General features: G+C 36.5%; 1 protein-coding gene and 1 long non-coding RNA gene across 2 annotated transcripts; both read right to left on the bottom strand.

Annotated features, from left to right (window-relative positions):
* Nucleotides 1-3,195: 3,195 nt before the first annotated feature.
* On the bottom strand, nucleotides 3,196-5,653 carry LOC128253111 (testis-specific serine/threonine-protein kinase 3). The gene is made up of 4 exons (XM_052981263.1): nucleotides 5,446-5,653; nucleotides 4,989-5,385; nucleotides 3,590-3,900; nucleotides 3,196-3,538 (listed from the first exon to the last, which is right to left on the bottom strand). The coding sequence occupies exons 1-4, from the start codon at nucleotides 5,483-5,485 to the stop codon at nucleotides 3,282-3,284; spliced, it is 1,005 nt and encodes a 334-aa protein (XP_052837223.1). The 5' UTR covers nucleotides 5,486-5,653; the 3' UTR covers nucleotides 3,196-3,281.
* Nucleotides 5,654-22,314: 16,661 nt separating this feature from the next.
* Nucleotides 22,315-23,321, bottom strand: LOC128253119 (uncharacterized). Its single transcript, XR_008267389.1, has 3 exons — nucleotides 23,162-23,321; nucleotides 22,847-23,103; nucleotides 22,315-22,404 (listed from the first exon to the last, which is right to left on the bottom strand). It is a non-coding gene; the product is annotated as an uncharacterized LOC128253119 (long non-coding RNA).
* Nucleotides 23,322-24,316: the final 995 nt, after the last annotated feature.

The following is a 24,316-nucleotide window of genomic DNA, read 5'->3' on the forward strand; positions in this document are numbered from 1 at the left end:
TGACCCCGTGAGCTAGCAAGCTTTGGCGTTGGGAAGTTGTGACCTTAACACTCATTAAAATTGACATCCGGTGACGTCTTAAAAAAATATTAATGGTTTATTAAATACTAAAAAAATACACTTATTGACGAGGTAAAATTGACGTGACGATCGCACCTTCAACTCGAAAAACTTTTGATAGCACATTTTGTGATGACTAATTTCTATTTTAACAAAAAAATACTTTTTTATATTCAATTTGTTTTGTAATCGGCACGCTGATATGAAATGGCTAAGTAACAAGGCTGATATCTTTTTAACCATTTCAAACCATTTACGAATAAATATCGATGTTTTATTTTCAAAAGCTGCAAGGGTATATAACTTCTGCTTGTTGGAGTTTGCTTCCTTTCTTGTTTTTAATTTGTACAGGACTAGAACCCATTTCTATATTAAAGTACGTCAGCACCATGACCAGGAGTTTTTCCCAAATAACTTGTATATTAAAAAACCGAAGAACAAAGTTCTGTCCTCTGATCACGAAATAAGTATGTCTATAACAACCTTACTTATATTAACAATAAAATGATAGCACTATTAATTCAAATAGGAATCATAATCGCATTGGACTTGCATAGATTTCTGCTCCTTCAAATAAGCATAAAATGCTGGTTTAAAAGATATAAAATGGGTTGCATTTTAAAACGCTGAATAGCTCCAAAAAACAAATTTTTGAGAAAAGGGTGTTCTATATAAAAAATCTCAAAAGCTATAAGGATTCAAAAATAAAAAGAATTCTATACTGGCGTTTTCAAAAAAATCGCTAAAATGTGAACAAAAAAACCTCATTTTTGGGAAACGTAAATAGCCCTTTAAAATACATTTTTAACGATAAACATATGGCAAGAAACTATAGATTTAGTCGTTTGGAAGTTGTGGACGTTTTTTCCAAAAAAGTGGTAGAACAAAAGCTTTTCAGCTCGAGTTGCTTAATACAGTAAAATTGATGTCAGGACCCTAAAACAGCTTTGATACGCAGATACAACCCAAAAACGGAAGTACGTTCTTACTTCAAAAATGCTGTATTTGAATAACTTTTTAACGTAGTATCGGATTGACATAATTGTGGTGTCGTTAGACGCGTGGATAATGCCAGAATACAACCATGCCATGCTCTACTCTACTTCTCCGAAACCAAATGACTTTCTAAAACTTTAAGTATCCACAAACTCTTGTAAAAGAGAGATCTTTTGATTGCTATATCATTTTTGTAAGATCAGACTATTCTTAGCTGAGGATTATTGCGGCTATAAATAGTAGCGCACGCTTACTGGTGCTCATCGTCACTACATGTACTGCCGTACATAGTTATATAGGTTTAGTGTATTAGCGATACCCTTCGATTAGGGTATTACTCGTTATGGTCGGATCATCACAGCATATTTTCAATTCTGCGGCTACGCATTATCCCTACATGTACTGTACATTATAATCGGGACTTACCACTCACCACTTCTTTCCAAAGTTTTGTGTCCGGATGCCTCTACCAGTTGAACTACGCTAATAATGCACCAAATACTCTTGCAAAGGATAATATAATTTCAGTTAAAGCTTGCAACACAGTGGAGGTGACCTCATAGAGTCTGTCTGCATCCACGAAATCAAGTCTCTCAGTTTTAAAGCTTAAATCTTAATAAAACGTTCCGAGAAGTTTTTTTTTTATTGCAGGTGGTATATAAGTTGGATCGAGCCAGATGGTTCGACTTTGTCATATAGCTTCTATAGGGACAATCGAAAAAAAATTGTTGAAAGAAATTATAATTTGTAATTATGATTTAATCAATTGCCTATAAAATAAAGTAATTGTTTAATAAAAGCCGTAGGCACGATCGAAAAATTTAGCTGAAAATCGATATAAATTTGTTTTTTTATACATAGATAAATAAAGTTGAAATTTGTCGGCTTACAGATTATTAACTTTTTGTAGAAGCTTCAAAGGTATATAAACTTCACCTTGTCGAAGTTTGCTTCTTTTCTTGTTTATAAAAGTTTTCTTTATTCTTTGGCGTTTTAAAATAACAGGTGACTTTTTCAAATTCATTTTTTTGAGTATATGACCTGATGTGACACAAACCACAACGGCAGGGGTCTCAGCTCGAAGCTGGCTTACAACGCTCAGGAAGCGCACATTTCGCCGGCAGCTTACTCCTTCTGACTCTAGCAAATTTTGGCCAGTCCAGTTTTCATTTTTGCCGTTTTGTCAGTTTCGCGTGTGACAAAACTCGATGCTGAGAAGTGGGAGGTGGGAAAAGTCCATGGGTCCTCCCGTTGTGTGTCCATTACAACAGCATATCCGCTGGCAGGCAACGCAGCGGTGGCAACTGCCACAAGCAATGCCGTTCGGAATGGAGATGAACGAGCCTCGGACAGGATGTGCAGGAATATTGTAAAATTGGGGGCATTAACATGCATGTTCCAAAGGTTACCAGAAACTTTCAAAACCATATTCGTCGGTAGGGTGTGGCTTTCATTACCTTATTATAGATATACATATTTTATGCAAAAGCAACAAACTTCAAACTAAGTATTACATCTACAAAACAACCGAAGTTAAGGTGGCGCCATCTGTCAAACTGCATTTACGACACTAGAAGGTAAGTGCGACCAGCACCCCCACCCCCGCTCACAGTTTTTTCGTTTTGTCTCTCTACTGAAGCGATTATCGGCAAGAAGCGGATGAACAGCGGCCGAGCAGCGGCAGAGCGGTGGCAGAGCGGCGGCAGAGCGGAGACCGAGGACTTAAAAACCCCATAACTTCTAGGACCTTAGCTCGTGTGTCTACCGATAGATGTGACCGAAGCACACACACAGAGTCCAACACCTAGGATCTAACTTATCTATTTTGCGATTTGTAGGCGTTGGAGTAGGCGTGGCTCCGTTTTGAAATAAATTTGCGCTGCGTAGGTAAAACTAGAATCTGCATGCCGAATTCCAAATCTTTAGCTTTGTAGTTTCCGAGATCTCGACGTTCATACAGACGGACAGACAGACGGACATGGCTAGATCGAATCGGCTCTTGATCCTGATCAAGAATATATATACTTAATATGGTCGGAAACGCTTCCTTCTACCTGTTACATACTTTTCAACGAATCGAGTTTCTGTATACATATTGGACAATAGAGCCCTGCCCAGATCAAAATGGAAAAGATCAAATAAGTGGTTTAAAGATATATATTATAATTAAACCCGTAATGTTTTTCCCTTAAATATTTGGCGTTTTTGTACAGAACCATACATATTTACTTCAGCGAATACCAAGGGTCCTCCTTGATCTGCGGAACATTGTACCGGATCTTCACGGGCGCCAGAATGTGCATTATCATGTGCTTGCACTCACTGGATGCTGACGGGGATTTTGGAAACACCAGCGACTGGTTAATGCGCTTGAGCAGGATATGTACATTAGAGCCATCATAGGGAAGACGACCAAAGACCATCGCGTAGCAGACGACGCCGCAGGCCCAGATGTCCGACATAAACGGATCGTAGGCAACACCTGGATTTAATGTGATGGTAATGCATAAAAGGCTTAGGGATGGGAACTTACCCTTCAAAATCTCGGGGCTGGCGTAAGCGTAGCTTCCGCAGAAGGTTTTTGAGAGGATCACTTGGTTATCGGGAGTCCGGGTATCCTTGCGTGCAAACCCAAAGTCGATTAACTTCAGATTCCAGTTCTCATCCAGCAGCAGGTTTTCGCACTTGATGTCCCGATGGACCACTCCCTTGCTGTGGATGTACTCCACCGCACTCACCAGCTGCTTAAAAAGCGTGCGCGACTGCGGCTCATCCAGGAACTTGCGCTCACGCACGTAGTCCAGAAGCGTTCCATTCTCAGCTAGCTGCATAATCAGGTATACTCTGTTTAAAGGTAACATTATTGATCGATTTTGAAGATTTTCTACCGATAGATATGGCCGAACACGCAGAGCCTAATAACTAAGGCCTTGTCCCAGAGTGGCTTTCATACAGACGACCAGACCGACGGACATGGCTAGATCGACTCGGCTATTGAACCTGATCAAGAATATGTATATGTTATATGGTCCAAAACGCTTCCGTATTTCCGTGCTCAATAGTGCGCCAAGAACGGATTTACCGAAATCAAGAAGACATTTTCTTCTTTTCAAGTCTGCTATTTTAAGACTGAACATACTCGATTTCAGAATAAGTCTTCTCGGCTTCAAGAGTAAATCATTCTCAAAATCAAAAATGATTTACTCTTGAAAACAAGAGCGCTCAAGAACCTATTCGTTCTCAGAACCAAGAAGACCTATTCTCAAAGATAGAATAATAATCTCCATGGTTCCACTTCTTAACGCTCAATCAATCAAAGAATAAACTTTCTTTAATAATTTGTATCTCTTTCAATTTTTTAGGTTTTAGACTAATTTCATCTCGAGTCCAAGATCTTTTATTCTTGAGTTCAAGATCTTTTCTTCTCGATTAGCGAAATTGAGAACAAAAAGAACAATTTCTCCTCGAGTTCAAGAACGTTTCTTCTCGATACAGTGAGGAGTAAAAATACTGAAATAGAGCAGATTTTCTCTTGGTTTTTTCGGTCTCAAATTTTCTCGGTGTACCTATAGTAAAATATTTATTATTTATCAATTGAGTCGAACTAATGTCCCTTTGCTTACATAAATTTGGGAGCGAGTTCGCCCGCTTGGGATATTGATTGTACATAAGTTAAGGATATTGCTTAAATACAATAATTTGATCTTAGTGATTGCAAGAATTGTTTATGTTATTGAAGAGCGGCATCTACGTTTGTTTAGCGTGGGATTTTGTAAACTGCATATTCTAATTTCTTGGTACATAGCTGAATATGTGAATATGTCACTCTACGAGTAACGTGTATACTGAAACCCTCGTTCTGAAATATTACACTCATATAAACCTTTACTCTACGATTAAATGGGAGCTAGGTTATAAATATGATGTCTCACCTATGGCTGGTCTCTATGCTCTGATAGAAGGTAATCAAATTATCGTGGTGCAAGCCCTTCACTGCCTCGATCTCCCGAGGCAGGAACTTCTGGGTGTACTCGGAAGGGGCCTTCACCTTGGATATGATTTTGACGGCAACCCTCTTGCCGTACTCCTCCGAAAAGCCGATCTTGACTTTCGCATAGTTGCCTGTGCCAATCACCTTACCAAGAATGATGCCATGCTCTTCAAGGATAGTTTTCTGCGGCTTGGTTTTGTCATCAGGTTTCGCCTGAAGTCCTGGTGGTCCAGTTGGATTCGGCGGAGGACGATCATTGAAGGTGTAGACCTTCTGCTCCTGGCGGCGTCCCGAGTTCTGGTCGGTAACGAGGTCCTGCGATGAACTTACGCCAATGACTAGCGGGAAACGGATAGATTTAGGTGGAGTTTTTAGGCCTGCGTTGAAGATGTATTCACCTCCGCCTTGGTCGTTTTTCCTTTTTGGCGCTGTCGCCATTAAGAATGGGCCCACGAGTGTGATTTGCCAATGGCGCTAATGCTGTTAGGAACTGCAGAATGTCGAGAGAAAACAAAAGAATCATTCAAATTATAACATATTCAGAAACGAGAAATTTTGAAAGATTAATTTTTTAAAGATTTTGACGTTCAATGAAAATAACTATATAATAACTATATTAGCACGAAGTTAAAAAAGTGACTTTATGTATGTAAGCAATATTGGCGAAGGAACTATAGGTCCTTAGCAAATAAAATATACCATATTGAAATCAATAATATTCAAAAATATGTAACAATTATTGAAAAAGAAAAAAATAGTCAGGGGATACAGTCAGGGGATGAATCCAAATTTATATAAAACCATTTTATTGGTAAAAGAAGAGAGATACACGCATAATTTTTCGAACCAAATTTATTAAATTTTTCGCGTTTGTTCTTAAGTCAGCTATAGGATACAGTCGTCCGATCGAATTTTATTTATACGATTAGTGGCGATTTATATAAAAGGAATTTTACTCTAACCTTTAAAGGTTCACTAAAAACATAGTTTTTCTTAAATATAAACTCTAACCCTTAAAGGTGCACTAAAAACATAGTTTTTCTTAAATATGGAGAAAAAATGTTTTTCCTACATTTCTAAAATGGGAACAATTTTTTCTGTGCTTTAAAAAATGTTTCTAATTTTTATACCCTTGCAGAGGGTATTATAATTTCAGTCAGAAGTTTGCAACGCAGTGAAGGAGACATCTCCGAACCTATAAAGTATATATATTCTTAATCAGCATCACTAGGCGAGTCGATCTAGCCATGTCCGTCTGTCCGTCTGTCCGTCTGTCCGTCCGTCTGTCCGTCTGTCCGTCCGTTTCTACGCAAACTAGTCTCTCAGTTTTAAAGCTATCTGCATGAAACTTTCCCAAAAGTTGTCTTTCTATTGCAGGTAGTATATAAGTCGGAACGAGCCGGATCGGACGACTATAGCATATAGCTCCCATAGGAACAATCGAAAAAATAAATACAAAAAATTATAACTTTGCTGTTTTTGAATTTTTTTTTACTTCTTCGACATATAGTAATGGTTAAATATTTCAGAATTACGGAATTTCATCAAAATCGGACGACTATATCATATAGCTCCCATAGGAACAATCGGAAAAAAAATACAAAAAAAATTATAACTTTGCTGTTTTAAAATTTTTTTATTAGTTCTTGGACATATAGTAATGGTTAAATATTTCAGAATTATATATAAATAATGAAAATATGTAAAATAACTATCTAATAATGGAGTTGCAAATCATCATAGCTTCAATGTTTTTAAACATTTACGCTAGTAAATCATAACTTTAATGTTCTCAAAAATATTTAATTCTTGCAATAGCTGCAAGGGTATATGAACTTCGGCTTGCCGAAATTTGCTTTCTTTCTTGTTATCGGTAAAATCGCATGGGGATCAGGGTGGTCTTTCCGCCAATTTAAGCGCTGCGCGGTTTTTAGATTTTGCCTTTTTGCGCCCTTTTTTTTAAATTTTCTATGGGTTTAAGGTCAAGGCTCCGGAGAGGAGTACTTGTGTTTGGGATCATTGTCCTGATAAAATTTAAATTTTGGCATATTGTCGGTGATAAAGCCAAATTTGTCCGCACTTTGCTTTAACTGGGTCTTTAGAATTATCACATACTGCTCTGCATTCACATAAGATCTCCGACCCCTTTGCTACTGATGCACCCCCCAAATCATGATCGACAATTGGCCAAACATAACAGTTGGAATTATGTTCCGTCTTTCCAGCGCTGTAAGTGCTTAATTGGACCATCGTTGTAGTACATCATTACTTTGGTCTCATCACAGAATATGACGCCAGCCGTCTTGCTAGTCATGTCAAGGCCAAAAGTATAACGCTTTTCAAGATTAATTAGGCAACTCTCGAATAGTACTTATGGCGCAGGACAGCTTGACGCACTGTTTAATGGGAATCGAATGTATCATACTCTTCTTGAAGCTCCTAACGATTATTGAGTATTTTGTTTTATTTTGTATTCCTTTTGCATTGTTTTGTTTCTGTTTTTTTAACTGTTAAGTAAGGCACTCTCCAACTTAAAACTGAACCGTAGGTGTTAGATTTTGTATGTAAGGTCAAAAAATAAAATTTATGTTCGGTGTGTAAAGAGTCTCTTGACATACTGTGTATAATTGTCTGTTGCTCTAATGGTGTTATCAATTCTCACTAGACCTCGGATTTTGGATATTTGCATATATTTTAATGCTTAATGTACAAACAAAGTATATAAAATAAAGTATATGAAATATACGCTAAACATTCCAATTATATGCAAAATATACTAGATATATATACATATGCAAAATATGCAAAAAAAAATGGAATGTGTATGTATGAGAAATAAAAAAAAAAGGGATACTGAGAGTATATGTATGTTGAATTGAATTTATTAGTTGTCTATGTATAAAATAAAATACCAAAATTTTTTCTAAATTGTTAATGGGGCTAGCTTTGGAGTTTCTGAGATTGAGAATTCTTAAATGCTGGATGTACTGCTAAAAGTAATTATGTGCACTACCGTCTTTTACCTTCTGTGAGATGCTGTAGCAATATGCTGCTGCAATTGAAATTTTTTGACAAGGTATCTAAAACACATGCATAGGAACGTACTTTATATTTAACAATATTTACGTTTTTTCACAAGTGATACAAATAACGTTGTTCCCATCAATTGTAAAGCACTTCTCTGGCTTTTTAGCCATTTTTCAATTAAATTTGGTTTGATTTTGGGATTCACTGTTCACTTACACACTTTCATCACTTGACAAGATTATTTTCGTTGATTTTGTTTAAAAAATAATCTAAATATTGGTCCCTTTCTTATACTTTACAAGAGGAATTAAATTTGTCTATCAGGCCCGTTCCGGTTTTCACTCGGAAGTGATTTTGATAACATTTCCCTTTAACATAGGAAAATTTCCCTTCTTTTGGTCCCTTTTGTTCCAAAACAAAATCAGCGGACTGGCAGCTGTCTGGCAGGATATTGAATTTAATTGAGCTTAATATGAATGGACTATCTATATTACCACTTGTAACATCGTTGATAAAGAGCAAGCTCGAACAAGATCGAACGCCGATCTACTAGACTGCAGGTATGCAGTAGGCAACATTGGCTAGAGTAAGCTGGCAAAGGTTCCGAAAAGTTTAACGGCTGAAGTGCAAATTTTAGGTATTTTTTCTGCAGCCTCTCAATTCAATTGATATGAACAACACCTGAAGGGTTCCAAATAATGGAAGCATATTCCACTCTTGAACGCACAAATGCTGAGAACACTGTGAGTCGTAAGTGTGGGTCCTTAAAAAGTATAGTGTTTCTTTTGACAAATCCGAACATTGCATATGCCTTCGGCAGAATGGCAAAAAGGACCCCAAGATCCATAATCTCAGTATATGGAGAAAGTGAGAACCGTGATGTTTCGCGAAAATAACTAAATTCGAGATTGTAGAACGACCGGGCATGAACCCGTGCTGATTAGGGTCAATATAAGTACGTATCAGGAAGGATAATTTTTTAACAACAATTCTCTCGAATAGCTTTGCAGTATTGCTTATTTTATCAATAGGCCTGTAATTAGAATCCTCAGACTTGCTTCCGCCTTTAGGAACCGGTAGAATTTTGGCAATTTTCCATCTAGAAATTAATTTACCCTGAGATAGCGAAGACGAGAAGATCATCTTAAGGGGTTGAAGAAGACTATGATAAAATTTTTTAAGAAAAAATTAAGAAACTCCATCAATGTCCTGCTTAATGGAGTCGTCAAATTGCGAAATAGCTTCGCAAATGTCCTCATCATTTATTTCAAGGGAACCAACATTACAAATTTCTGGAATATTATTTAGAATTTGCTGGTCATTCCAGTCACAAGCAGGCTCAAAATTGGCCGAAAAAAGGAAGCAAATAAGTTTGCAATATTTGTCCCAGAATTAGCGGTAGTATTGTTATATGACACAGCTGACGGTATGGAAGAATAAGATTTATTTGAATTAATAAAACGCCAGAACACATTTGAATTTGACTTTAAGCTATTTTCAATGTCGTAAATGTATTGATTATATAGATATTTATTAAGAAACTCAAATTCCCGCTTATGTTGTCTATATCTATCACGATCCACTCGATTACCCCATCTAATGAACTTGTTTCTTAGATTTTTATATTTCTGGAGACCTTTAGTATACCAAGGAAGTCTAAAGGAACCCCGTACCTTGGTTAAACAAGTGCTGCCAAGAGTATTTTTTAACGCGACAAGAAAGTTATTGTAGTTGGTGTCAATGCAAGCATTTGATAGCAAGGAAACCCAATTTATAGACGTGAGGCAATCACTTACGGCAACCAAGCTGGCATGATCAAAATTATACATAGGAATAAAGTTAACAACTGGTAAGAATTTATAAAATTCAATATTAAAGCATAAGGGCTTATGATGAACATCACAACTAGAAATACTAAATTTAGCAAGGCTTACCGAGGAATGAACAATAGATTTGATGAATATTAAATCTAGTAGCCTAAGCAAATCATTAAAAATATAATTTATCTGGGTGAGCCCCAAACTATAACAATCATCGATGACAATAATTTCATGTGGTTAGTGTACATTGCCATTGGCACAATAGCATGGGATTGCGGATCTCATGACCATACAACAGATCCCAAATTAAAATCTCCCGTCACAACGAGACCAACAGAGTTATCTATGCTGGCATGTAGGCTGGCAATGTTGTTCATATGCGCCTGATAAAGCGTAAAGTCACTTCCAGGGGGAATATAAGAAGCAACTATTACAGTCTTCCCAGACAATCCAAGTACATCAACAGCCAACTGGCCCAGAAGAGAGTTCTTGTTTGAAAGTACAGAAGGTACGGCGGACAGCCACGATGACGCCTCCACCTCTCTCGCACTTCATTCTGCTGAAGCCTCTATCCTTGCGATAGACATGGAATAAGTTAGTATCAAAGAACTCATTATTATTATTATGTCATTACCGCTGTTGGAAGTGCTCATGAAGACGGACTGAGTTTTGGTTCTCATTCCAGATATGTTTTGAAAATAAATTTTAAGGCAATTACTTCCAATTCTTTTGTCTGATGAATTCTCTGAAACCGTTTCCATAGCTACATACATAACGGAAGTCATCAAATGGTATCGTAAAATCCACAGGCAGCCTTTGCCTCGCAAGTCCAAAAAATCCATTCAGAGCCGTACGCAATATTCCAGTCCGGATACGTGTTGGAAGTGAGAGATTCGCACAATCGTAGAATACCTACTTGCAGATACTTCCAGAGTCGGTTAGTGCCCTTGGAAGCGCAATGCAGAAAGCTCATCATCAAAGATAGGCAATAGAAGAGAAACTTGTGGAGAGAGCAAGCGTCCGTTAAAAAGTAAGATTTTACAATCCCCGTTGGCAACCATGAGGAAGTGAGCGAAACTCCAAAAACACCGCTAAGCCGGCCGAAGCGTCGATGCAGCGGGAGGTAAAGGAAGCGCAACTCTGAAGAGAGCGCTGTATAGAAGCGGACCCTTTTCAAAATGGGAGCTGCTTAAAGAAAAGGGCAAAGTCATCTGATTTCGTTGTTGTTGCAAATATAGGTGCAAAGAGAGTGATAATTCAACGCAAACGCTCAGCCATCCATGAGTTGAGCATTGTTGCCATTTTAGCTTATTTCAAGCTAGATTTAGCATATTTTAAAATGTAATAGCTTGAAAAATACTTGAAATGCATATAGCTTAAAATCTGGCTTATTTCAAATTTCATTTAGCTAATTTCGGCTTAAAAAAATTTATAAAACGCCAGATGAAATTATTTCGTTGTTGGAACATTTCAAATAAGAAAATATTGATGAAATAGTATCCCAATTTGGAAAAATCCACCTTATTAATTGGGAAAAAAAGGAAATAACTATAGAGTTTTGGTCAGAAGTTTTGATGTATAAGGATGCTGGCCAAAACAAAGCTTTCGAGCAACTGGCGTTATTTGCTTTGCACATTCTTTCACTGCCATGGTCGAATGCTGCGGTTGAGAGGGTATTCAGCCAAATGAACATGGTCAAAACAAAAATGCGCAACAAAATGAATTTAAAAAGCTTGAACGCAATTTTAAGAATAAGGTTTGTTTTTAAATTTTAAAATTTTAAATTATTTAAAATATACTAAGTATTTTTTTTTATGTTATAGATATGGACTGCGACGTCATGGCAAATGTTGCCATGACTACATACTTCCAACGAAATACTTCGCTTTAGTCAGCTCATCCGCTAAATATATGGAATGAATGATGATATCAATAAAAGTAAAAAATCAACTATTTAAATGTTTTCCATGGTTAGCTTATTTTTAGCTTAATTTTTTTAATTTTAAGCTCATTCTAGCTTATTTTTTCTTCAATCTAGCTTATTTTATCTCTCAAAATCTGGCAGCACTGGAGTTGAGCGAAGCGGCGAGGCAACAGGAGATGAGAGAGCGAAACTCTGAAGAGAGCGCCGTGTTGTTGTTGTTGCGAAAATCGCTGCGGCTGCGCGCCTTGATTCGAAAGAACGATGTAGAGGGCGAGCGGCCTAAGCACCAGCTTATGCATTTTTTGTTGGTGATGAAGTTGAGAACTGCAGTTATAAATGATGCACGCCTATTGACAAAGGCGTTTGATTTGACAAAGTTTTGCTGCCTCAGGGCTAATTAAAATTAGGCTTGCTGGTATCCCTCATTTACTGGGATTAAAGGTATACTAGTTTATCGCATAAAATCGAAGGAACTGGCATTGGCGGCCACAAAAACAAATTTTCATTTTTTTTTATGCCGCATTTAGCCAGTGCTGGAAAATGCTGTTGTCAGTGCTGTGAACTTTTCACAAGTAGTGTTGAGAGCCAGAGTTGCCAAAGGCGATGAAAAAGGTCTTAACGAGATACGTTTTGCACAAATAGAACTATAAATTAGGCGGTAATAAGAGCAAAAACACGTATTAATTTAATTTAGTTTGAATAAATGTCTATCTTACCAGAACACAAAAGGGCGTGCTTAATATAAGTCCCAAGAAAATACTTGTTTTTTTCGTACCATGACATATAACATGGGCGGCGAAATTGCCAAAATGCCGAAGTCTAGAATCGAATCGATTCTAAGAACCAATCACAAAATAATTTGTAATAGGTCAAATATATTTTTGTAAAACAAAATTTGTAAAGCAATCATGTTCCTAAACCATTAAAGAATAAGGTAAAAATATCAACTGGACTTAAACTTGTCGCAATGTAAATTAAATCAATTAATTTCTGTGCTTGCCAATTCCTGGCGAATTAACAGAGGGAATTTAGAATCCATGTGGGTCTTTCGGAAGTGAATACTGGAACAGGTCTGGGAAATTTGAATCCGTGTCAATTTTTCGGAAGTGAAAACTGGATCAGAACTGTATAAAATATATTTACATATATCTTTCACATTCAAAAAATGTCTGCATCTGCTTTTTTGCGGAATACATATGTTCATAAGTATGTTTAAGCAATTTACGTTTTTACTTACCAAGTAACACGCCAGCACTGATACTATTGTCAGTTAGAAATTCTTTTTATAAGCATTTCTCATTTTTTTCCATTTTGGATCTGGAGCTTAAAAAATTGGGTCGACAAAAATCGAATTTTTTAAATTTGAAAAGCGGAATCGTTTGCCCATTTGTTGACAACGTTTGCCTACCGTTTAGAATTTTGAAATTCTAATATAATCAGTATTATTGGGCTCATCTTGTTTCCTTGTAAATTTTGTTTAAAGTCTTTTTAAAAACTTGTAAAATTTTCAAGTTTTAAAACTAAATGCCAAGATATTAAAAAAAAACTGCAAGTATACCAATATATATTATATTTTTATAATAATAATTAAAGTTTATATACCAATAAATATATATAATTTTTAATTTTCTTTTTAAGCCAAATAAAATTCTAAATATATATATATATATATATATATATATATATATATATATATACATATATATACAGGAGTTGGAAGAGGAAGAAAAAAAAAAAATATATATATTTATATATATATATATATATATATATATATACATATATATACAGGAGTTGGAAGAGGAAGAAAAAAAAAATATATATATTTATATATATATATATATATATATATATATATATATATATACATATACATATATATATAGGAGTTGGAAGAGGAAGAAAAACGCGGAAGCAGAAGCGAAGAGAGAAAAAGTGAAGCCTTAGGAAAAAAGCCGAAAAAGCCGACAGTGAAATATTTTGTATCTTTCATTACTAACTTTATATAATATTAATAAAAAGCAAGTTGAGATTAACCTATATATATATATAACTTAAAGAAATACATAAGATAATTTCAATTCAAGACACAATTTCTGAAAAATAAAATTTCTTATTGTGTTTTTTTTTTCTCAATAAGTATACTTCTTTACAGTGATTAGTGCTTCACACTAGTCGGCATAATTATTTTGACGAAAAACTAATGGTTCAAATTGTTATGTAACTTTTTAATGGTTTAATATCATTTTCTCAATGCAATTTTTTCTGTTTTACTTTGGGCTAATACAAACTTAAAAATAATGATGTTGAATTCATTATTTGTCATTTGAACTTAAAAAAATATAAGCTAAAGTAATTTTCATGTGGTGGCATAAGTATTTTGACAAGTAAATTTTAATATGAATATCAAAGTTTAAACTTAAAAAACCCAAAGGAAAAATAAATAATTTAGTAAAATATATAACTTCTTTTAGTTTCAACAACTTTTTGCAGGCGTTGCGGTACTGAATCGACCAAATTTTGGATGATTTCTAGAGATATCTCTTTCCAAAGAGAAGTAACCTCAGAAATTGTCTCCTTTCTGGTTTTATTCAACGATACTGTTCTTTTACGTTTTATAAGAGTCCAGACGTTTTCAATTATATTTAAATCTGGACTTTGAGGTGGCCAGTCCAAACTGGTAGCACCAACATCCTCCAAAAATGTTGTAATCTTCTATCCTGTTGCAAAATGAAGGATTGTCCAATAAGCCTGCTCCGGAACTAAACGCTTTATCATTTAAAACCCGCAGATATTGGCCTTGGTTCACCGAGCCAGTAAGTGCGCTCACTAATTGGTGTCTTAGCTGTCAAATTAAATTGATCTGCTGCGGATTGGGGCTTAAAAAAAGAAATCGGTCTTCACTGAGATCTGTTTTGCGCTTAGCACCCGATCTTCTTAAATTACGCATGTCAATATGCTTTTTAAACTTTTTAATTTGGTAGTGCACAGTTTGACGCTACACATTAAACTCATTGGCAATGTCTTTGACCGCTATTAAACTTTGCTACCGTTGAAGATCTGGTAACCAAGCTTAGCTCAGCCGTTTTACCCATGTTATTGACTAATTTTAATAACTTTCTGTTTTATTAACAACGTTTAATATTGCTCAACGTTAAACACATAAGCTCATTGATTCATGCGTGCTTAAAAGTGTGAAAATATTTTCATAAAGATGCTGGCAAAATACTTTTGCCACGCAAAAAACCGTTGTCTCATTGCACTCTTACCAGTAGAAAGAGAATGCAAAAGGTAAAGGAAATAAAATTTGGCATGCACATAGCTAAAAATAGATTCTTTGTTTTGCGCCTCATTTTCGAACCGTTATTTGACGATTTCAAGCAACGCTAAGTTCAATAGTCAAAAAAGAGTTTCCTCAAAATAATTATGCCGACTTGTCGCGCTAACATAAATTATATAACATTGTACATAGAAAACTTTTTTTTAAGCTTTTTACATTTTTTGGTGCACAGTGTTTATAAAGTGTTGGTGTGTGTTTTTGCTTAAATTGTTGTGAAGTTTTTAAGGATTTCTTCTCCCCGCCTTAGTGGATGTACTTTGCAGCGTTAAGAATCCATAATGTGTGGATGGAAGCCAGTTAGCGGTTGCAAGGAATGATCAGTGCAAAGACTCTGAATTTCTATGCCCGAGTTAAACGGAACGATGTGATTACTGTGGTAAAACAACGATGTGGCATAACGTAGCCGGATAATACTGCAAATAGTACAACATTGAATTGGACGACGGCTGAGGACGACCCGGAGTTCCAGATTATAGAACCAAAAAAAAACGGACCTTTGCCCATTCTTTACTTTAACCTTCATTTGGACGAAGAAGTGTGGAGACCAATTGCCCGTAAAGTGGATCAAAAAATGGAGTTACGAACAAAAAATTATCTGCATCCTAACTGGACGGATACTATTGCCAAGTACCTCTATACAAAAGTTCCACTGCCTTGTGCCTTCAGTTTTAAAAAAGCTAAAATATCGGACAAAGAGGATAGTGTATGGCTACGGATCGAGGGTCACTGCAGTGAGGGCAAGTCCACTTTTAAAGGACATTGCTTGGTTGAACCCGAACAAAATTCGGGCATCTTAATATCTGTTTCGGTACCAGATACACGAGGAATTCTACATGACAAAAAACGACGATGTACTGGATCCAGACGACTAGAGATAGGAAAGGAACTGATTTTGAAAAAAGCTGCGGTTTGAAGAAAGGAAGCAACCAAGGATATGAAATTGCCACACTTCGAAAACTTCGTGAAGAGGCCTTTAACATGTACCTAGAAACAACCAAGGATTGGGATCCAATTTCGTCATTATACCTCAAACAATATGAGGGTGAATTGGCAGGATGCATCTTGGATATCGGATTGGATGACATTTTCTGCATTTACTGCACAGGAGCTCAAATTAATACATACATATGTATCACGGATCAAAAATATAAAAAAATGTGTATTTCCAATCGCGAAACCAAACGGGGATACGAGTTATGTGTTTTTATACCAAATTGAGATGCATGGTGACGACAGTATATTTCTAGTGTTTCAAATGCTTTCGGCCATGCATGATACTGCTAGCATTCAATTCTGGCTTAGTCGATTTATTTCAAAATTTGGACGCTTTCCACCGGAGAATGTGTGCGACTTCTTTATTGACTGCGTTTAAAAGAATATTTACCGACTTGCTTCCGATGTCTCTCTAACGAGGAAAATATGCAACTGCCTCGAAGCTACATCTGACTTGTCATCCACCACCCACCTTATAAAAATGATGGGCCGAAATATCGTTTTTAAAGGAAAATTACCAAACGTAAAGGATTTTTCCATAAGATGCTACGATGTGGCTACGACATGCGACATGTGGCTACGACATGTGAAACTAAGAAAAGTTTTGCTCGGATGATGTAATCAATGCTGATTGTTGCGCTTAGCGAAGCCTCCGGGGAAAACATTGAAGGGGAATATCTACCAAGCGAAGAAAACGAAAAGTATATCCTCACCCGCATATTTTTCGCCTGAGTTGGTGCAGCAGCTTTTGAAATTGGGACGATACTTTATACTGTGGACAAATGTCATGAAGGACAAATTCTCCTCAAAGTACGATGTGGGTTCTTCGGCGCTGGTGGAAGCAATCTTCAAGGAGTTAAACTCGGACATGAGTATATTCAACCAAAACGAAAGTAAAAATATTGGATTACAGGACGGAGCTAATACAAAGTCCAGAGGGAAATACCTAAAGGAGTGTCCTTATGTGGATTTGCTGTACAATCGACCACATCGAAGAAAGAGGGATGAGATCTTGCATAACACGATCACGATCTTGGAACACGATCGATCCAATTCAAAAACACTTGCCCATTCGACTCCCTTGTGGAAATATTGTCGACAGCCTATACGGACAATTCTGTTTACAAGCGCCAGATGGACTCGATTTATACGGACAACCTAACAGTGGACTTTATTAAAAAACATGCTTCCGGGGGAATTTCTTCTGGCCTCTACTGCGATAGAGGATTGATATTATTTATAAGCCAAGTGCTAAGTGGAATACCCAGTGCTTCAATACGCCGGTCGCATGAATTAAGCGAGGTAAGTGAGGCGAACACCTCGAAGAAGTAATAAATAGATTGCAGCTTGTAGACGCTGAACAAGTAAGCATACTCGGCGTACATGGTGCAATGGTTGCATTCATAAAGGAATTTTTCTACAGATACAATGAAATATGCGCGAGATGCGGTGAAAAGCTCAGCCTTGAAATAGATCCAGGTCCTCATATCACCATTGACTTGGAATTCGCAATGGAAAGTACATTTCATAAAATATTTAAAACGGATGCAACAGGATCGGCAACATTACTGGAAGAAATTTCTGTGAAAAACAAAAGATATATAATATACTGAGCGGAGCCATTGCACGAACATAGGGCATTATATCGCACATTGCCGAAGAATAACTGGATTTTGGGGACTTCATAATGATATGTCCAGGAAGTGGCGGAAATCTACAGCATCGGATACTTAGATGGTGATCCACATAGTTATATATACTCGGGCCGAGTAGGGTCTCAGCCATACGGATTTATTATAATAATATACTATGTCAATATAAAGTATCTATTTAAAGAAATAAAATATACAGTTTTTGATTAAATAAACCAATTTTAATATTTTTATAAAAAAAAGCAAGTGAAACAAAGAACAAGTAAAAAATAGTACTTTTATTTTTTATAATTTTTTAGAGGTGGGGAAACGTTTTTTGGTAAAACTAATTTTTAGATTCTGAAAATTGATTTATGCCATCGGCAAAAAATTTTTGTTAAAAAACATATTTTTAAGAAGTGGGCAAGCGATTTTTTTTAAATTCTTAAGTTTTAAGAGGTGGGCAATCATTGGCAGTTTTTATTTTTTCGAAAAAACTGTTTTTATGCCTTCGGCAAATGATTTTTTATTGGGTAAAAAATTATGAAAACTTAAAAGTTCTATATTTTCTAAAGTTTTTACTTTTTCAAAGTTCTAAATGGCTAGCAAATGTGAGCAAAAGATTCTCTTGCGATTAAAATAAAAAAAATTTAAAAAGTCAACTTTTAGGTTTTCGAAAATTGAACCTCTCATATTTTCAAAACTGGAGGTGGCCAAAAAAACTAATTGGTGGGCAAAAATGGGCAACGATTCAGCTTTTCAAATTTAAAAAATTCCATTTTTGTCGTCCCAACTTCTTTGAGCTTGGATTCTGAACTCACAACGGAATTTTCCTCAACACAAGTTTTATGTCTTTCTTTGCGGAATTTACACTTGCCTTTGAGTAAAAGCGAGATATCAAGCTTTAACAGTTAGGAAGAAGCAATCGCTGGCAAACGACACTTTGACAGGCAGTGACAAGAAATCAACATAGTATACATACATATGTACATATTTCTATACTTATTAGTATGTTTGCATGTACATGTACTGTATGTTAATTGTTTGCAAAATGAAAATTGTAACACAAATTCAACTTAAACGTGAAAAAAATATATAAGTATATATTTAGATAAGTATGAGCTAAAGGTGTCAATAAAATAAATTACAAATTGTTACACAAAACGTAAAAGAGGTGAAGAAAACAATGAAACGTCACTTTTGACGCTGTCAATAAACTCTTTGCAAAATGCCAACACTGCTTTGAAAAACTATCGGGACCGAAAGCTCGAAAGCATATGATAGACGATCATATCGATCATTTCTAGAGTTCCTTGTCCTCATTCTTGCTAAACGTACTGATTAAAATATGATTCAGATAGTTTTTTTTCATCTTACGAATAGAAAAACAGCAAAAGAGTTGGCTGAAATGTTTAGTATAAAACTAAGAACAGTTTAAAACATTATCAACCGCGCGGAAAATGAAAACAGGCTGGAATTACACAGCTCAAAAGGCAGACCCAAAAAATTTTCTCGACGAGACTGTGCGCCAGTGTTAAAACAATTAAAACTAAACCGCAAACCAGCCTTTGAGAATTGTCGAGTGGCATTAAAACACACCGTTTGCCATGAGACAGTGAGGAAAGTACTGAATCGTCACAAGTACTCGTCATATGTGGCAAGGAAGTAACCCCTACTGTCTGAAGTAAATATTGAAAACGTCTTAAGTTCGGATTATTAAATTCCAACAATTCGCTGGAGTACTGGAATGATGTAATTTTTTGTGACAAGACCAAGATAATGTTCTATTATCATGACGGTTCCGTAAAAGTTTGGCGAAAACCAAATACAGCCAAAAAACATAGTGCCTACTGCTAAGTAGTTATATCATCCATTGGCGTTGGAAAGCTGCGTATATTTAATGATATAATGACCAATGAGTTCTACTTGGACATTTTACAGAACAAACTGACCAGAAGTTCCCAAAATGTTCGCTTCATTGATCCTCAGAAACAGCAGCAAACTCAAAAAGAAGCTGTACCAGGAAACGATCCGAAGCACAAATCCCATCTGTGTCGCTCCTGCAGAAAATTTATTGAGACGCCCGCCCAGAGTCCGGATCTCAATCTCAATCTCAATTTTTGGGCATTACTTCTAAACATGCCTTGATAAACAAACTAATTTATTCGATGTCAGGTCGCCTCAGGACAGTGGATGCTAATGGCGGGCCTTAGGCAAAAATATTTATTTTATTTTAATTAAACGAAACGGTATAACAATGATATTTATTTATACACAAATGGTAAGGGGCCATCTATGTATGAACTAATGGTATGAAAATTATAACCAAACGATGATATGGTTCAATATTTTTCATGTATAAACAAATTATTTGAAAATAAGACCAAACGGTTATTAAACCCGTTACTCGCAGAGTAAAAGGGTACATTGTATTTGTTGAAAAGTATGTAACAGGTAGGTTTCCGACCCCATAAAGTATATATATTCTTGATCAGGATCAATAGCCGAGTCGATCTACCCATGTCCGTCTGTTTCCTAAGCAGCGCAAGTTTATTTCAAAAAGGGGCCACGTCCACTCTAACGCCCACAAATCGTGAAAGTATGTACTGTCGTTTTGAGACATGTTAGAAGGTTGGGGTTGATTGTTGAGTGTGCGTTTCGGTCATATCTATCGGCAGTCCCAAACATTTTTAAAATGGAGCTTTTATTCTAGAAGTTATGGGGCATATGAAGTTCTCTGCCGCTGATCGGCCGCTGTTCTGCCGCTGCTAGCAGATGAGAGAGTGAGAAAGAGAGAGAGAGAGAGAGAATTACAGAACTGTTAGTGGGGTGTGGAGGTGCTGCGCGCGCTTAGCTTGTAGTGTTGGCTATGAAGTTTGACAGATGGCGCCACCTAAACTTCGATTGTTTTGTAGGGGAAATACTAAGGTTGAAGTTTGTTAGCTGTGTAACGGGTATCTAATAGTCGTTGAACTCGATTATAGCGTTCTTTCTTGTTTTTGTTATAAAAACGGTCGACTGTTTTAGTCATGTCCGTCCATCCATTTCTACGCAAACTGGTCTCTCAGTTTTAAAACTATCTGAATGAAACTTTCCCAAAAGTTGCAGTTAGAATATGAGTCGGAACGAAACGGACCGGACTACTATAGCATATAGCTCCTATTCAGCAATCGGGTAAAAAAGGAAAAAAAATTACAGCTTTGCTGGCTTTAATTTGTTTAATGTTTAGTTTTTCGAGACATAGTAATTTTTATTATCCATAATTACGATTTACATTTTATTAAAATCGGACGATTGTAAAATAATTAAAAAATTTTTCCTTTTCTATTTTGTACTTTTTTTATTTCTTTGTTTCCTTCTACCTGTTACCACTAACCGTACAACATATAGACTGGTCGTTTCATACAACGCATTTGGACACAAAAAAAAACGAATCGCGGGCATAGAGTAAGAACTATAATTCTTACTCTATGCTCTATGTGTGTGCGTTTATTTCATTTCGGCGCATCAAGAATATTTTGTCTTTTGCCACTTTTCAAACTTGGTACCCTAAGAATATGGGCGTATTTACTATTGGGTTATGATAAAAATATGAATATTATATGTTATAATACATTTTTTTTTTGTTTACAAATTCAAATCAGTGGTAGCAGTAAAATGTTTTACATATATGTATGTATTCCAATTTATAGAAATCAGTCCACTGAGATGAGAACAGGGTATATCGCAGTCGTGTCACTTAAAACACCGACTGCTCTTCAGTGGTTGAGAAAACTTCAAACTAAATCAGCTCTTGTCGATGCATACCTTACCGACGATTGCTTTTAAGGGGATCGGTCCTTTAGGACACTTGTTTTTAATGTTGTGTTTAGTGATCTTGGGTGTTTTATTTTTTAATGATTCGCAGCATAAAAATGAGAATAAGAATGAGAGCAAAAAAACCGAACGCACACGAAGTGCATGGACCTGCTGCTGTGAGCACGAGGGGCCTCCCGCGATCCGTTTTTTTGTGTCCAAATGCGTTGTATGAAATGACCAGTCTATATGTTGTATGGTTAGTGCTGTTACATACCTTTTAAAGAATACAATATATTCTTTAACTCTGCAAGTAAAGGGGATAAATAGGGCTAACTTCTTCCTTCAAGGGTTAATTTGTTGCAGAATTATTACTTTATATCAATTGCCATTTCTTATAACCTTTATATAATTTTTAACAAAATTTCGTGCCTTTTATGGGAAAACTTTTTCCCCATACATGCAGAAATGATAATGGTACCCAATCAAAACAACGGTTCATAAAGTATTTTGTCCACAGTATTCAAATAAATACCTTGACATTGCTTAAGCTTCAGAAGCACGAAATAAATTTTAAAAAAAGACCATCCCAAGGAAAAACAGCCGAGCCGACAAAATGAATAACCTTTTAAACAGAGCAATGAGTTCCTCAAATCCTTTATTAACAAAAAAACCCCTTTTGAAAAAGAGTATTTGATACTCTTGAGATAATCTAAAACAATGATAGATCAGAAAAATACGGTGAGGCACGCACTAATTTTTATTGATTAAGACGGGTATTCATTTTGTTCAAATTTCAGTTCATCCAGCGTGAAATATTAATCGGCCTAAAAAAGAAAGTTTAAGGTTAGTTTTCCATGGTTTTTAATTTGTGTACGGCCTACATTTACAAGCGCCAATGGGGAGACCTCGAAATTGGTAGCCAAGACTCGCTCCGCAGGCGTCCAATAAAAAACACAAATAATTTTGTAGTAAAGCTAACACACACGGCCCTCTCCGCGACTTTTTGGCAACGGCAATTCATGCCAGTAAAAAATTCCCTTCTTTTTTCCTCTCCAGCTGAAGAATTCAAATTAGAGTTCTGTTTACAATCGAACGCCATCGCCACCCCTCTCTTTGAACAAGAGATTTATTGAATTGCTCTACCCGCCGTCAACCCCATCCACTGAAACCCGGTGAAATTTTTATTGCTAACGATCGGTGCTTTGTTTTGGCTCTTAAGACAATTTCAATTCGCACAGTCTCCCCTCAAACAAACAGCGAACTCACCTGCAGTACAGTTTTTTGGGGAATGGCCCACATGTTCCTGAAACCCTTCTGAAGTCTAGCATGTGTACAGGCCGTACGGCCAACAGGCGGGCCCGCTCGGTCCGCAGCCTTTGGGCCCACCGCAGCAAGAGTAGCTGCAGGGTCCCAGCGACAAGGCGCAGGGACCGCACCAAGGTCCGCACCAGGGTCCGCAGGGTCCCGAAGGTCCGTAGCCATAAGGACCGCACCCAAAGCCACACATGATTTTGCTGTTGATGCTGTAGATGGGGAAGCTCAAACGAAATCTATCTCGAGGTTGGTTTATTGTACACTCACCTAAACTTCACGGATAAAGGAACTGAAAATCTATTTGTGGAAACTGTAGATTTTGTCAGTGAAATTTTATTCAGAGATTTTCAGCCCTTGTTTGCGGCCTGACCCGAGAGCTCTAGATAAAAATTACTACTGAACTGTGTGGCAATGGGGGACCTGCTGTCATGCATTTTTCGGTTCAAAGTTTGTTTCAAAGCATACTAAGTTTTGTTTGTTTTACCGACCGAATTAAGAATATATATTCTTAGTCGGGATCAATAGTCAGCTTGATATAGCCATATCCGTCTGTCCGACTGTCCTTCTGTCCAACTCTGCTCTTCGGCAGAACACTATCCTAAGCTAGACTTCGATTGCTATACCCTTGCAGAGGGTATTATAATTCCGACCCTATAAACAATACATATTCTTGGCTAACCAGTATATCGCCATCTACAAAATAGCCATTGCATTTTTGAAACTACAACATTGTGTATACCCTTGTAATTTTAGTCAGAAGATTGCGACTCCGCGGAGGAGAAATTTCCGACACTTCAAGTTTATTTCTTCTTTCTTTCTTAAACAGAATCAATGGGAGAGTCGATCTGTCTTTCTATTGCAGGTAGTATATAGGTCGGAACGAGCCGGATCGGACGACTATATCATAGAGCTCCCAAATCAGAAAAATAAATCAAACAAATTATATTACTTTAAATTTTTCTTTACGTTTTGTTTGAGATATAGTAATGGTTAAATATTTCAGAATTACGGTTTAAGTATTATACAAATCGGATGACTACATAATTATAATCATAATCATAATCCCTGTATCCCATAGGAACAATCTGGAAAATATCACTGTTTACGGCCGCCCAAATAGTGGAGATGAGTACCGAAAAGTGTGCGCATGGAGTCTACTGTACATAGCTGCAATATTGAAAATCAGCAAAGAAAAGTTAGATTTTAACAAATGACATGGCAATCAATATCTATTGCTTTTTAAGTATTTGTGCGTACTAAGACTTTGAGAAAGTCAATTGGTTCGGGAGAAATGGGCGTGAAAGTGCGAAAATTTTGGTTTCCCATATTGGAGTTTTTGGGTCCAGTGGACCAGAAATCGTTTATGGCATGGTTGTACTCCGGCCTTAAATATGACAACTTTTCTCTCAGCTTTTAAGCTAC

Source organism: Drosophila gunungcola, assembly GCF_025200985.1.
Source record: "Drosophila gunungcola strain Sukarami chromosome 2L unlocalized genomic scaffold, Dgunungcola_SK_2 000007F, whole genome shotgun sequence".
Classification (NCBI taxonomy): Eukaryota; Metazoa; Arthropoda; class Insecta; order Diptera; family Drosophilidae; genus Drosophila; species Drosophila gunungcola.

What these genes read in the sequence shown, in the direction of transcription:
- LOC128253111 (XM_052981263.1), bottom strand. Translation starts at nt 5,485, where the DNA reads ATGGCGACAGCGCCAAAAAGGAAAAACGACCAAGGCGGAG. An exon ending in AGCATAGAGACCAGCCATAG is followed by an intron (nt 3,901 to 4,988) that starts GTGAGACATCAT and finishes ACCTTTAAACAG; the next exon opens with AGTATACCTGATTATGCAGC. An exon ending in CAGCCCCGAGATTTTGAAGG is followed by an intron (nt 3,539 to 3,589) that starts GTAAGTTCCCAT and finishes CATTAAATCCAG; the next exon opens with GTGTTGCCTACGATCCGTTT.